Source organism: Lutra lutra, chromosome 2 (assembly GCF_902655055.1).
Source record: "Lutra lutra chromosome 2, mLutLut1.2, whole genome shotgun sequence".
Classification (NCBI taxonomy): Eukaryota; Metazoa; Chordata; class Mammalia; order Carnivora; family Mustelidae; genus Lutra; species Lutra lutra.
In genome coordinates, this window is record NC_062279.1 from 101,294,574 (window position 1) to 101,310,286 (window position 15,713).

Consider the following 15,713-nt stretch of genomic DNA (forward strand, 5'->3'; position numbering starts at 1 on the left):
TTTATTTTACAGAACAGTCTGTGTTAATTTAAGGTTTGCTTTGTATTATATAAAATGTGGTAAATGTTGGGGATTGTTTCCTGTATACACGGAAGCAATGCATATTTACTAAGCGGAGGTTTATAGTTCTAGCCACGGTTACTAAACATAACACATAGTTGTCATCACATCTTTCACTTCTCTAATTCTCTTGTAAGTTGATCTCTCAATTATTGAGAGAAGTGTATTGATAACATTGACTAGGCTTATATTCAATTTACTCTCTAATTTTATGAATTTGCTCTTAACAGTGCACTTAATATTTTGAGACTAAGTTGTTGGGTACACATGTATTACTCAGGATAGAAAAGTCATTTGTGGGGCGCCTGGGTGGCTCAGTGAGTTAAAGCTTCTGCCTTCGGCTCAGGTCATGATCCCAGGGTCCTGGGATGGAGCCCCACATTGTGCTTTCTGTTCAGCAGGGAGCCTGCTTCCTCCTCTCTCTCTGCCTGCCTCTCTGCCTACTTGTGATCTCTGTCTGTCAAATAAATAAATAAAACCTTAAAAAAAAAAAGAAAAGAAAAGTCATTTGTTCGTTGTGCTTGCTTGATAACAACCAATGGCGGGCCCTGGTCTCCACACTGGCTTTTGGGGAACAGTCCTCTGTGGGTGGTCATGTTTCTGTGTGTCTTGCAAGTGAGGCAGTTTGGGATTATACTTCCTTCCTTCTTTCCTTCTTTCCTCCTTCCTTCCTCCCTCACTCTCTCTCTTCCTTCCTTCCTTCCTTCCTTTCCTTCTCTCTCCCTCTCTCCTTCCCTCTCTCCTTCCTTCCTTTTCCCCAAAGATTTCATTTATTTATTTGAGGGAAAGAGCAAGCTCGAGAGAGAGCAAGTGAGTAAGACTGAGGGGAGAGGCAGAGGCAGAGGCAGAGGGAGAAGTAGACTCCCCACTGAGCAAGAAGCCTTACTTGGGACTGGACCCCAAGACCCTAGGATCGTGACCTGAGCTGAAGGCAGGTGCTTAATTGATGGAGCCACCCAGGCACCGCTGGAGTATCTTTTCACATACGTTCATAGAGTGAACAGTGGAAGGTAAGTAGTGTCTCCCGCTGGAGCAAAGGGCTAGTATGCCCCTTATAACAGGCTGGGGTTCCCTCAGTTCAGAGTTCCTTTCTTTTAGATATCCGTCTGGGCTCAACACCAACACCATTGCTCCTGTGGGACATGGGGATGAGGGGACTGATGCAGGCATGCTGATGCTCATGGTGCTTTACTCATGTGAGTAATACAGTCCTTTGTCTCTGACCCGGGAGGCTTAACTCTTATACACGTATCCACAAAACTATGGCGGGCTAACATGGCACCTCTCAGGGAGGAGAAATCTGAGGCTATCTAGAATCCTTGACAGACTCACTTCCCTTCTGGTTACAAGTCATTCCTGCTGCTGCTAAGACTTCCTGAATACTCCACAGTGCCTATTTAGCAAGTTCTAGTTGATTTGTGTGGTAGCTACCTGGAGAATTTTCTGAAACACAGTAATAGTTGACTCAAAATCGTTATGCTGTTGCTGATAGGACACTGCAAAAAGGCTCTTTTATACTTGCTCCAAAGGGCTTTAGCCTGGAGTTTTCCCTTGAAGCACATTTATTACCCTCATCTTTCCCAGCTAAGTCACACTTGTACTATGATCTGATATTGATATGCAATCTGACATTTTTGCTTTTGCATTTTCCTTAGCATGTTCTGAGTAGATTGAAGAAGTTTCAGTTTTTATTAACTAACATATTTATGTAAATAACCTGACCTAATTATCAGTTCTGAAAACAAGACCAAACCTTAGTTATCCAGATGGTCAAGTTCCTAGGCAGCCTCTTTCAAATAGTCTGCACTTTTTGGCATGCTCTGTCAAAATTCCTCATATGTTGTGTGCTCAGGCAATAAAAATCATTTTATATTGTCTTCTGTGTCATAAGAATAATAATATGTAACCCATGGCCAATTGGTAATGATTTTTGCATTTTATGTTTTTTCTTATTATTTATTCTGTGGCTTCCTTCCATGGTGAGAATAATTGAAAGCTGACTATAATTATTGTTGACATTTGTTCAAAATATTTATACTAGGAAAAATTAGTGACCCAAATAAATGATCAGATCTTCTTTCTTAGAGCCACTATAGGGAATATATACTTGTAAGTACAGAAAATTCTTAAGTGGAGTTATAGTTTGAACTTCATTTAGTTTTTTAAATTGCTCATAGCCTTTTATAATTTTAAAATATTTTATTAACTATTAAATAGGTACAAAAAGAGGTTTATAAAATGCATGTGAAGCATAAGGAGTGAAGATTCAACAATATACTCATGGCTACCACCCACATACTTTCCTATCCATTCAGATAGCCTCCACTATCTTAAAAATCTATGCTTATAATTCCTTGGATATTTAAAAAAAATTTATTTGTTTATTTTGAGGTGGGGGGGAGGGGCAGAGGAAGATGGAGAGAGAAACTCAAGGAGACGCCACACTGAGTGTGGAGCCTGACCTGGGGCTTGATCTCAACACCCTGAGATCATGACCTGAGCCAAAAACCAAGAGTCAGATGCCTAACCAACTGAGTAACCCAGGGATCCCCCTGGATTTTTAAAAAATAGATAAACCACATATATTGGTATCTCTAAACATTTTAGTTTTTTATGTTTTTAGTCATTACCTAAACAGAAAAATACCCCATGTATGCTTTTATTTATTTATTTATTTTTAAGATTTATTTGAGATAGAGAGTTGGGGGTGGCGAGAGACGTAGAGGGTGAAAGAGAGACAGAATCCCAAGTACCTCCCTGCTAAGCACAGAGCCTCATGTGGAGCTTGATCTCAGGACTCTGAGATCATGACCTGAGCTGAAATCAAGAGTCAGATACACAACTCACTGAGCCACCTAGGACCCCCACTCCCACCCCCTTGCTCCACCATTTATTCTTTCGTGATTTCTTTTATATTCAGTATTATGTCTTAAAGTTTCATACGGGTCATTGGAGATTTAAATTCCACTCATTTTCATTGTTTAGCATTCCATTCATGACTATACCACAACTCACGTATCACACTTCACTACATTTGCAGACACTTGTGTTGTTTCCACGCTGCTCTTTGAACACTATCATGCTGAATTGTCAGTCTCTTGGCACGCAGGTGTGAGAGTCCTAGGCAGTAGTCTTAAAATTGGGAAAGGAGTGCAAGAATATACAAATGTGTCTTCTGGGGGATGTGAGGGAGGCATAATTTTAAGGGAACTGATTTCCAAGTCCTTTGCCTCTATAAACACCCTTCCCTAAAATCTGATCTCCCTGAGAAGCTATCTGAGCTGTAAGTCTTGACTGTTTACTTCCTGTGTAACGACCCTCTTCCCCCACTTTCACAAAAGACAGCCTCTCTTACCACAAGGCTATATATTTTGGGGTCTAACAACCTAGCTTGCAAGGTACCAGACAAAAGGACAGTTTTGAAATATTGCTGTAGGATAGTATGGGGAAAGGGAACTATTTGAAGGTCTGGTTTTATGGGCTAAATTGTGGACCCCTGATATTCATATGTCAAAATCCTAACCCCCCAGTACCTCAGCATGTTATTGTATCTGAAGGCAGGGTCTTTAAAAAGATGATCACCTTGGGGGGACCTGGGTGGCTCAGTGGGTTAAAGCCTCTGCTTTCAGCTCAGGTCATGATCCCAGGGTCCTGGGATGGAGCTCCGCATCGGGCTCTCTGCTCAGGCGGGAGCCTTGCTTTCCTCTCTCTCTCTGCCTGCCTCCCTGCCTGCTTGTGATCTCTGTCTGTCAAATAAATAAATAAAATCTAAAAAAAAAAAAAAGATGATCACCTTAAGGTGATCCCTAATCCATGTCCTTGTAAGAAGAGATTTGGTCTACAAACAATACAGAGGGAAGAGAATGTGAAGACTGAGAAAGAGGACAGCCATGCCCAAGCAAAGGACAATGCCTCCAGAAGAAACACCTTGATCCTGCCAGCACCTTGAACTCACGCTTCTAGCTTCCAGGACAACAAAGAAACACATTTCTCCTTAAGCCACCCCATCTGTGGTTTTTTGTTTTGGCAGCCTAAGCAAACTAATACATCCAGGTCATAGCAAGTCATTTTTCAAATGTGGTGTGGTTTTTAATCCTTTGATTTCAACAATATTGAAAGAAAGCCAGATTGAATTATCTGCATATTGATCAATGAAAATAATTTTTGGTGATTAATATTTATGTGATTTTGGCATAGATCTTGAAAGTAGCTCAAAGATTGATGACAATTTGATATTGTAATAACCAAATCTCCTCAATCCCCATCTACTGAGTAATAGAAATGTTTTCTCTGAGCTTACATTTGTAGAAACAAAACATAGGAAACGATACTAAATCCTCTAGTTCCAACAAAAACCAGCACTGATCCATAAATTAATTCACTAATTTAAAAGACTCATCTCACTAAGAGATAGTATTTTTGAATTTAATAGTATTTACAAAATTCAAAAACATATTTAATGTTGTTTTGGTAATTGTGTATGATTATTATTTGTAAAATTAATTCAACCACAACATTAACATTTAAAGTCTTAGGATTGACGGAAATTTTTATAAATATAATTTTAATTTATAATCTTGCTTTTATTGTAGAGAAGAAATATAAATAAAAGACTTTCAAGCTTAAAATATATGAAGAAAAGATTCAGTTTAAAAAGTAGACTTTAAGAAGGCACAGAAAAAGAAGAAAAAGTAACACTGAAGAATTGTATCCTGTTGAAGATCTTATTTTTGTGTTTTCTAAATAAATGTTGCTGTTTTAAATCACTCTGCTGGGGCGCCTGGGTGGCTCCGTCATTAAAGCCCGCCTTCCGCTCAGGTCACGATCCCGGGGTCCTGAGATCACGCCCTGCCTCCGGCTCCCTGCTCTTTGAGAAGCCTGCTTCTCCTTCTCCCCCTCTCCCTGCTTGTGTTCCCTCTCTCACTGTCTCTCTGTCAATAAATAAATAAAATCTTAAAAAAATAAAAATAAAAATAAATCACTCTGTGTTTATATCCCACTGGAATCATTTAACACGATGATGCGATCATTTTATTTAAAAAAGATTGGTATTTACTATATATTGGAAGGTACATCATTTGCAACTTTTTAGGCTGAGGATTAAACTTTTGCACGGCAATTTAACAATATAACAGAGATGTATTTTTATAAAAATGTTAAAGAAGCGCAACAAGCAAAAAAGTTTGAAGAACACTGGTCTAGGTTTGATAACTAAAAACGGAATTGATGACTCATAAAATCTGTTAAACTTGAACTCCACAAACTAATGCCGGAGTGCAGGGATACACATATCGACTGGCATGTCGAAGTAATTTTTTTTTTTCCCATATCTTCACCAATGTTTGGAATTTTCAGATTTTAAAATTTTTCCATCTTTTTTTTTTTTAAACTACAACGGATGTCTACACATTGGTGTCTTGTGTTTTTAATTTGCATTGCCCTTATTACTGGTTAGAGTGAGCATCTTTTCATATGCTTATCAGCCATATGGGCTTCTTTTTCTGTAGTGTGTTCAAGATTTCGCCCATATTTTTTCTCTTGGGTTGTTTGTACTATTCTAATTGCTTGGAAAGGATTCTTAATATATTCTCGTTACTCTTTCTCAGTTATATGTAGAGAAGCTACTTTCTCCCAAGTTCGTGACTTGTGTTTTTATTCTCTTTATAGTGTTACATGATAAACAGGAGTCTCAGTGATTTCTTTGCTCCTTATTTAAGAAATCTTTCCCTACACAAAAATTGTGACAATTATATTGTCTTCTGAAAGCTTCCCTTTCACACTGAGTTTTTTAATCATTCTGGAATGGATTTTTATGCTTGATGTGTAGGCATCCAATTCCATTTTTTTCATGCAGATAAATGCTTATTATAGCCAATTATTTAAAAACACCATCATTTACCGGTTGATCAAAAGTGCCAATTCTGCTGTAAATCAATTTTCCTTATATGGCTAGGGCTGGGCCTGGGCTCTCTCTTGGTTCACAGACTAACTTACTTTGCTCTCTGTGACAGAACAAGTTCCTCAAGGCCACTTCCTTCTGGCTCCCCCCCACCACATTTCCCAGCCCCTTCTGGAACTGATGGGGCCAGGTGACTTAAGTTCTACAGGGGATGTGGAAAGAAATCATGTAGAACACTTCCACACCGGGTTCCTGAATTTCCCATGAAATCCTTTCCAGTTTCTCTCTTCCCTTGCCTGTGGCAGATGCAGGGGGATCCAATGGAGTCGTGTGAGTCTATAATCAATGGTGGAATCTACTTAAGAGTCTGGGGTTCTGAATATCTGCGTGATGCTCCTCCCCGCCACCGCCATGTGCCTTCCCTTCTCATCCTGCCATCCACCTGCCTTGGACATCACTTGTTTAAACTAACATGGATCATTGAGAACTAAGTGTCATAGACCTAAGATTTTTATGCTTGCACATTCTTCTGCTATGCAAATGAGAAACTGTCAGCAGTGCGACTTGAAGCTGACTCCATGAGGATCTAGATTATTATTGGTGAAATATATTCGGGAGACTGAGTCCGTTACTGTAATACTATTTTTTTGTTTATAGGAGGAAAATAAAACATCCCATTCTTTTAGGTGGCCACCATTCTCTAGCTAAGGGTTTATTCTCTGCTGGAGGAGATAGGGGACAGATTATACCTTTTTTTTTTCTTTTTTAATGGTTTTACTTATTTATTTGACAGAGAGATAGAGACAGAGCACAGGTAGGCACAGTGGCAGGCAGAGGGAGAGGGAGAAGCAGGCTCTCAGCTGAGCAGGAAGGAAGCCCGATGCGGGGCTCCCCCAGGACCCTGGGATCATGACCTGAGCCGAAGGCAGACACTTAACTGACTGAGCCACCCGGGTGCCCCAAGATTATACCTTTTTGTGAAGGTATGTGAGAAAGCAGCCAGGCCAATTGTACAAGACAGGCATGCAGGTGCCAGGACTGAAATGCATGTATTTCAAACATTTGGATGGTTTTTTGTTCAAACCATCGCTCTGCTCCAGTGAATGGTGAATATTGACAGTAGCTTCCTCATTTTTCCTACCTGAAAAGAAACGTTAGTAATTCTTTCTTTGAATTGAGAGACAGAGGTGTCTGACATCCTTCTTCCAGTTTTTCGGTGATGTGGATAAGGTCTCTGTCCTGTCTTGGGCACTCGGTGTCAGCATGGTGAGCTAAGTCTCTGGAGTTGACTTGGTTCTACAGAGTTCTCTGGCATCCAGCATAACTTGGTGACTTTGGGGAAGTTACTAAACCTGTGTCTGGTCAGTTACCTACAAAATGAAGAGGACAGTGGTCTCATTTTATAGGGTTCTGGGAGAAGTAAAGGAGATCATTTATGTAAAGCATCCAGAACAGGGCCCAATACTCAGTAAGTCTTATTAAATGTGGGCTCAGCAGTGTGAGAAATCTGAGCTAATGACCATAAGGAGACAGAAAAGATGGGTGGAAAAGATTAAAAATTCAACTTGATGAGTAAGAGTGGAATTAGAAAGACATGTTGTTCAAGTGGAATAAACTAAGGAAAATCAAAATGTACACTGATCTTACAGTCTGATAAGTCTGCATTTGGTCATTCAAAAAGCTACAGAAAAAGTTTACACAATCATGTTTGGTTTGCAAAAAGGTGGTTGCCAAAGGAACTCAAATTATTTATGTTTTTCTATAAAAAGTATTATCGTAATCGAAAAATTATGAGGCAAATCACTATTGATACATACGCACATGTGATAAATACAATAGGAATAATATAAGTAAGGGTAAAAAGAGCCGTCAAAAAGCGGTAATTGTTTTGTCATCTTCCCTTAAATACTGTCAGATACATTTTCGGGTGATTACGTTATAAACTCATTCAAGACAAAGAAGACAACAGAATTAAAAATATATGATGCTTTATTGTCAAAAATAGACAAACTTTAATTTCCTTTAACAGGAATATTAATTTTAGAATCTCCATAAGCCATCACCATTTTGTGAGCACAAAAGACAAGAGTCAATGACGACTGTTAGTGGTAGGACAATGGTTCTACATCCAAGCCAGAGAAGCCATGCCCACAGAATCACAGGTGACTTTTAAGTCGGAAACAGTAACAGACATGCAAACGAGGTCAACTGCTCCAGGCCCAGTCCCGTAAGAATCTGCCTTACCGTATCTTTTCAAACAGGTGAGGAGTTAGATTTCTTAGACTGCTTGATTTGAGTTGTTAAATTTTAGGTCACATATAGGATCCATAACAGGATCACACCCACTTTTGAGCAACACCAGGATGAAGACACTTGTCCCTATAACCCTGGCTTTAGTGGTACACTAAAGTGGTACTGATTATTTGGGCAGGAGACCTGACCAAGCTCCTTCTCTGTGATTTACAGCAAAAATATGAGGGCCTTGCTGTGTTGAATACTGCAGTCTGGAGGCTACGTTCTCTCATTAATATAAAACAAGAATGGCTAAGGACATACCTAGGAGGAACAAGAAAAAAAATCGGGCCTTTCTTGTTCCCGAGGGACACGTCTCCAAGGCTGAAGAAAACTGGTTATCTAGACCATGATTTTCATTCCCTGGTCTGTACTGTACACCAGCTATTCTTAGCCAGAGAAGACTTTATAAATAGGCCCATGTTGATCAAGAAAATGGTAACATGTACCTATGATCTCCTTTGAAGATTCAGGTTAAGGAGAAACACCTCAGTTCCCAGGAGAGGTCAGAGCCAGATAACACTGACCGGGGTGAGATGCTTCATCTGAGGGTAAGCATCTGCGCTAATGAAAAGAAGCTAGATTATCAAATGAATGAGAAAGGAAGTGGATCTGAGAACTCACTTCCCAGCCCCTTACACAGTCACCATGCCCTCAGGGGAAGGAAGAGTGATTAACTGTATGCAAAAAAAAAAAATCTGTTCAACCCTTTCCACATCTCTAGCTTAAAGATAACATTCAGTATTTGAGAACTAGAAATATGGAGCTTGTAATGTACCATAAAGTTATTTTAAACAATACTGTGGTTACATGGATGACAATACAGCCTTTTGCCACCTCTAAAACAGAAGCATAGAGAAAATGCAAAGAAACACAGAAGTAGTTCTGCTCTTGTTCCGGCATTTCTTATATATCACTCTTGCATGGGGTGAAGTTTTAATTACATTCACCCACAAAGTTCTAACCTCCAGTCTAGGAACCCGTATTTCAGTAGGGGCAGGAAAGCGGTGTGGGCTTCTGGAAGTTTCGACAGACTAAGCATCATGACGTTTCTGTGATTGAAAGGATTATGCTTAAAACATACAGAAAAAAAGCCATATGAAAATCGAAATACGCATATTCGGTTTATCGTCTATTTAGCAAGACTACCTGGAAAAAGCAAGGTCAAATATAAAACTAAAGTGGACTGCTTCTTTTATTCCATGCCATTTTGTAAAAACATGTGATATAGGCAAAAAATTGTACACTTTCTCTGGTCCTTTCTCAAAAGCCATGAACTCAGCCTTTTAGTTGGGTTGCTGTAAATATGAAGCCTGGAAGGGAGATGACTCAGTTTGGGGTTTCAAACGTAGAGAGCAGGCAGGGCGACTAAAATGACTCTCTCGGAGCAGCTGCGTAGTGTTAAGGACCCAATCATAAAAAGGACCTTTGAAATCTCTGCTCTTCAGCACTCTTCAATGACTGTGGTTCCAATCAAGGAGTAAAGCTTTTTCTTCACGAGTCGGAATCCCGAGCTCAGGATCAGAGTTCGCTTGAGGCCAGAGGAGAAGCGACCTCGGCTGAAGAAAAAGTCCCTGAAGCTAGTCCATGAGCCGTTCTCCTGCTTAAACACAAGCGTCAGCTCAAATGTGGGCACCACGCTCGAATCACACACAATCTTATCCAGCTTTTTACATACGTTTTCGATTTCCAAGTTCACATGCATGATGCAACCTCGCAGGCCGCACGGCTCCGTGGAGGACAGCCTCAGGACATCCTGAGCAATCCTCTGGGTCAGTTTCTCCGGGACGAGGACTTTCGAACAACCGAGTTTGGTCTGCTTTGATTTGGACAGACAGTTCTCCAGCATTTTCGCCAAACTCTGGCAAGTTGTCTCCTCAAACATCACCTCATTGAGGTTCGGTTCTGGAACAACGTAATCCCAGTAGTCAAAATCTGTAGGAAGCGGAAGTTCGAGATGAAGGAAGGAAAGAAAGAAAGAAATCCCAGAGCAGGTAAAGCACACCAAGATAGCAACGCGGGCTACTTCTACCATGTCATATGAGCAACATGCCTGTTGCTCATATTTGTAGGGGAGTCAGCAGACTTCACTTTGGGGCTGCCTAGCTGGGTAACAGGGCAAGTCACTGAACCTCTCGGAGATTGAAAATGCATCTATGAAAGTTTTGATAAATAGGTTGGACCCTTTTCCTTTAAATGTACATGTGTCTTACAGACTGGATCAAAAATCTATATATGGTTTTCCTAGAACACCACTGACTGTCTTTTCTTTCCTGCTCCCTTACTTGCTCTGAGGGTTTTCTAATTTTGTTTCACAGAGAACACGCTTCACTTTGGGAGTAAAAATGGTCTTTTTTTTTTTTTTTTGATGAAGAGACTGTGCGTTTCTAAGAATTACATGTGTTTGTAATTGTAAAATGCAGGATTTTTGCTACTGCTCCTTACTAATGAACTTAAAAGGAACTTGATGAGCTATATTAAATATCGAATCTGTGTCTTTCTTTAAAAGTCTCTATGGGAATGGTCTATGGATCCCAATTTTAGCTTCAACCTCTTTGATTAAAAATTGCTCAAAGGGAAGACCTTTGAGGTCCACCAGGGTATTTATAACTGGCTGGGTAGTTTTCCTCGCCAAGCAAAACAAAACTGTCCTAGGAAAATAAAATTAGATTTGCTCAAAGGAAAAGAGATAGCTCTGCATTTGGTCACCTACCTTCCAAATTAATCCTACCTCTTGGCAGGATGCCACACCACACACCACACACGCAGTCAACTGGGCAACCCCTCCCTAAGCATATTTCACCTTCATTGGCTACTGTCTCCCTCTCCCCACATCACCTATTCAGTTAGGTCATTGTTTTTGTTTTCGTTTTTACAACTCAATGAAACAAATGTACTCCAAATGAGAAGGCTCCATATTTTACCTATACTGAAGACAAAACATTTTAGAGCTTTGTCCTATAAAATTAGATCATCAACCACTTGACCTTCTAAGTGAGGAAGGCCCAAAGAAATTAAGCAATTTGCGGATGCCACACAGCTCCTTAGTGGCAGAGCAGTGTGCTAACCCAGAAACTGCTGTTTAAAATTGCAAATCAAAGTATGTCCAGCACCACTGCTGTTTTAAAATTTCCTTCCTGCATTAAAAACAGAATACTGGGTATATCCACAAACAGAATACTACTCAGCAATAAAAAGGAACACACACTGGTGAAAGCAACCCCTTTAAAGGACCTCAGAATTATGAAGCAGGCAGAAAGAAATCATATGCAAAAGAGTATGTATTACATGATTCTATTCGTATGAAACTGTGGAGGCAAAACTAATTTATGGTGACAAAAAGCAAAACAGTGTTTCCCTGGGGACAGGGGAGAGGGAGAGTGGAAAATTGATGGCAAATGGGTGCATGGGAATTTGGGGGGTAGAGAGCAATGGCAGTGGTTATAAGGAGAATACGTTGTTAAAATTCAAAATTGTACACTTCAAATTCACCGTAACTTCACAACCCCTTAAGGAACCTATCTAACTTTTAACCCCCAAACTACCCTCTTAGCCGAAAACTAAACCGTGCAGTCTTCGTTTTTTTTTTGTTTTTTTGTTTTTGTTTTTTGCTTCTTTTGTTTCTCACTACCATGAACAGAAGATGCTAGAAAGTTTGAAAGAAGTCTTTTCAGAGGGATTTTGCGGCACACCCTACATCGAGGAAGGGGGCGACACTGCCCGCTCTCCCATCTCATCTATCCAGGGGCCGCGACCTTTGGAGGAGAGAGAGGTGGGCAGCTGAGACGCTCACCATTTAGCAGGCTCTCCTGGTGGAAGCCATGGTCCAGCAACTCCGAAATGCAGGTCGGGTTCTTACTGCTCAAACTGCCAGTTGCAACCATGGTCAACGGCTCTGTTTCCCTCGCGGGGGCGGAACGGCCTTTCCGGGGCGCTGGAAAAAGAAAGGAAGAAGGACGGATTTACAAAAGCAGGCAAGACGTCCTGTGCAGAGGTTTCTAAAACGCCCAGCGTCCCGGGAGCGCACTAACGGAGGAAGTCAATTTCCAAAGGGGAGGAACGGGCCTCCGCAACTCAAGTTTCCAAAGCCCGGGGAGCGGAGACGCCAGCTACAGTCACGACCTCAAACTAAGTCAAAGTTAGCGAAACTCAGAGCCGACGTGCCCCGTGGAACGCACTGCCGGGCGGGGAGCAGCGAAGCCCTCCGCCCCCGCTCCGTCCCCAGAGGCCGCTGCCTCGCTCACCTGCCGTGAATTCGCGGGACCGGGGCGCTCGAGGGCAAAGAGGCGGAGTAAACGGAGGCACGGACTCTTCTCAATAACCTCCTCCCTCGGAGGCTCGGGGACCTGCAGACGCAAGCACTGGTCGACCCCCAGCCCACGCAGCACCCGTTCCACTGAGCAGCATCGCCCCTGGGGCCGGGAGAGCTTTATAGGCCCAGCCTCCTCACCCTGCCGCGGCCCGCCCACCTGCACCACCCCTCCGCAGCCCTGCGCCCCGCCCTTCCCGGGGTCGGGTTGCATTTCAACCCAGACACTTGCCGCGGCCCAAGGGGAGCCGCTGGGAATTGAGGATAAGCTTGCGGCAGGGTAGACACCTGCTGTTTCCTGGGTGGTCCGCAGGTCACCGAGGCTGCAATTCCGGGTGTACGACCCGCCGAAAATTGACCACTTGCTTCCACTTCTGACTTGGATTCTTCAGCGCGACCCCATCCCCAGCGCGCGCTCACTCTCACGCCTCTGGTGCTCTTGTTAAGATTCTGTCCCGGGCAGCAAGAGCTTTCCGTCCTTTGTCTATTACCCTGACTTGAGGCTTCGCTGTGTCGTACTGAAACTTTGTTAATATTTGTTTTGATGTTCAATGAACATCATTTATGCATTTAGTTCTGGCCTCTAACCAAGACAACTCTACTCCGTGGGTTTTTACATCTTTCCGTCCTGCCCGCGACCAGATTTAGCTGGCCTTTTCCGCACCGGAGGCTTTCCAGCATTTTAGGAAGGGTCTTCATCTTCCACTCCTCTCCTGGCACCCTAAGGTGGTTTCATCTATGACTAATGCGTTTTCTCCGCTAGAAGGGTGAGCCTGGTACTCTTCCAATTAGACCTGGCTCCAGAGCGCCGGGAGCTTGAATGAAGGGGAGTTTGCCAAAAACTAAGCAAAACCATTAGTGGGACCTTAGCTGCTTCTTTCGGCTGGCCTGGAGCAGTTGTCATACCCAGAGGCAGACCTTCCTGGCCAGTCCTGTGCTCCTGGGCAGTCTTGAAGAGGCTTGGAGCGGTGAAGATACAGAGGAGTTTTAGAAACTGCCAGGTATATTCCCTGTGAGGCTTGATGCGCAGTTCTGAACCTGAGCGCACGTACGGGTCGGATCGTGCACAGACGCAACATGCTCGCACAACCCATAAGCAGGAGGCCAAATACTATGTTTTCTTCCAAAGTTACTACGCTCCCCCTCTCCTGCTTTGATGTGCAGTAGGAGACGGTCTGCTCAGAGTGGTCACTCCCGAAGAAGGTGGTGGGCCAGGAGGGAAAGGGAGGCGATGCCTGGAGGGGAAGACTGTGTACAAGTAGAAGGAGCTAGTGTTGGCTCCTGGTCTCTTTTGGATTATGTGTACAAGGATCTGTAGGTTAGGGCCTTGAAAAACAGTTTCAGCTGTCCAGGCTAAACACTTATAGTAAGAAAAACAACAACAGAAGGGATAAGGAGGGTGTGATAAACAGATCAGTGGGAGGACCCTGGGAGGCAGGGCAGCAGAAATTAAAGCCAGCCTGACAGTCCATTTTTAACTCTACTCAGGCAGCTGCACTGCCTGAAGGTCAGGCCAGCCAAGGAGGGAGATGCTGATACGCTGGTTTGAAAGCAGATTTCCACTTCTATTTCAATAACAGAAAAGTGGGAAATAAACAAGCCCATTTAAGCTGATTAAAAAGCAGTTTCAGTGGCTAGTATGCTCAGGACCTATAGATGGGCCCCTGTTTCCATCTCCCAGGGCAGCTGCCTAGCTGTCTTGGGGGAAGGGAGAGGAGGGGAAGGGCAAGCCATCAAGAGTCCTTTCCTTAGCTGGGTGGCAATATTAATGAAGTGGCCACCTACCTGCCTCCAAGGAGAGTTATTAGGATTAATATAATGAGTGCTCTGAACCTACACCAGTGAAATAAAGAAATTACCCATTTCATTTCCCTTAGGTATTTAGGCAAAATGTATAAACTAAGTACTCCCAAAGGGCCAGAAAGATTATTGGGCCTTCTAGAACGTACCAGTTACTCTTCGCTCACTCGACTAACTGAAATTTTGCAAAGCCCTTTGGGATTTTACTGCAGAAAATAATTTACCTATGTATGAAAGACTGAATAATATCCTCTTTGGCTGAATGGGCCTTGCTTTAGGGAATTACAGGGCATAAGGAATGATGATGTGAAACACATACTTGGGATAATTAGTGGAGATTGTCTTTCTCATCTCCTTTTTAAGGGGTAAAAAAGTCCATTCTATCACCAGTTTTCATCTCTGCGGGACCCAATTTTTAAAAATAAATCGTAGAGCTGATTTTAGAAAAAGCAAGTGCCATCGTAGTCTTGTCAAGAGACGACTGCCCTAGAACGTGCCTACACTTGGCCAGTTTAGGAGAAAGGCTGATGTACATTACAACAGGAGACAGTCAGGGACCATAGCCACAGCCGACCATGAACATTTTGTGGTTGAGGCACATCGTGCAGGGAACAGAAAGGAGGCCTGGATTCTGAGCCCTGCTTACCATTAGTCCATTAATTTTTTACATGCTCTGGATATAGTTAAATATCATGGAAGGTTCACAGGGGTGTATCAGGTGTTTAGTGCTGAAGTACATTTCATTGCTGTTTTGTTATATGCTCTCTAGGGTTGTAAAAAGAGTTTGTGAGGGTGCTTACTGGAAACAGTAGTTGAATATGAAGAGAGATTGGTTAAATCACTTGACTGTCTTTCATAAACCAGTGTAATATAGCAAACTACCAAAGTCATAAATAAGGCCTTTGATTTAAGCATGATTTTTTTTGTTACTATGATTTACTCATCCACCTAAAAAAGAAAAATAGTGGTAACACGTGACAACCGTATGTTCATCTGATGTATATACAAATTTGGAAGTTCCATGCCCCCCTCCTGTCTAAATATAGTATTCATAATATCATTGCTTACATAAAGCATAAATTCAGAACAGCAGGGATATTATAAAAAATGAAAAACAAATATGATGCTTTAATATAATATTCTGGGAGATAATGGTGTTTTGTGCATTCATGACTTGGAGTGTTGAATATTTATTATATGTTTTATCGGCCCATTTTCTCTCTTTATCCAGTATGAGCCATTGTTCTTGAGGTCTTATTAATACGGTTATATCCAGTGCATGAATTATGACACCAGAGGAAAAATGACTGGGTTTCTTAATCTGTACAAGGGGTTCAGGGAGGATTCACAGGA

At 42.1% G+C, this 15,713-nt stretch overlaps 2 protein-coding genes across 2 annotated transcripts in view; one reads left to right on the top strand and one right to left on the bottom strand.

The window, feature by feature from the left end:
- The window catches only part of LOC125094113 (ADP/ATP translocase 2-like), a 422,319-nt gene that overhangs the window by 78,656 nt on the left and 327,950 nt on the right, over positions 1-15,713 (top strand). The window lies entirely within an intron of this gene.
- On the bottom strand, positions 7,931-12,672 carry DDIT4L (DNA damage inducible transcript 4 like). Its single transcript, XM_047718082.1, has 3 exons — positions 12,496-12,672; positions 12,045-12,185; positions 7,931-10,186 (listed from the first exon to the last, which is right to left on the bottom strand). The coding sequence occupies exons 2-3, from the start codon at positions 12,133-12,135 to the stop codon at positions 9,696-9,698; spliced, it is 582 nt and encodes a 193-aa protein (XP_047574038.1). The 5' UTR covers positions 12,136-12,185; positions 12,496-12,672; the 3' UTR covers positions 7,931-9,695.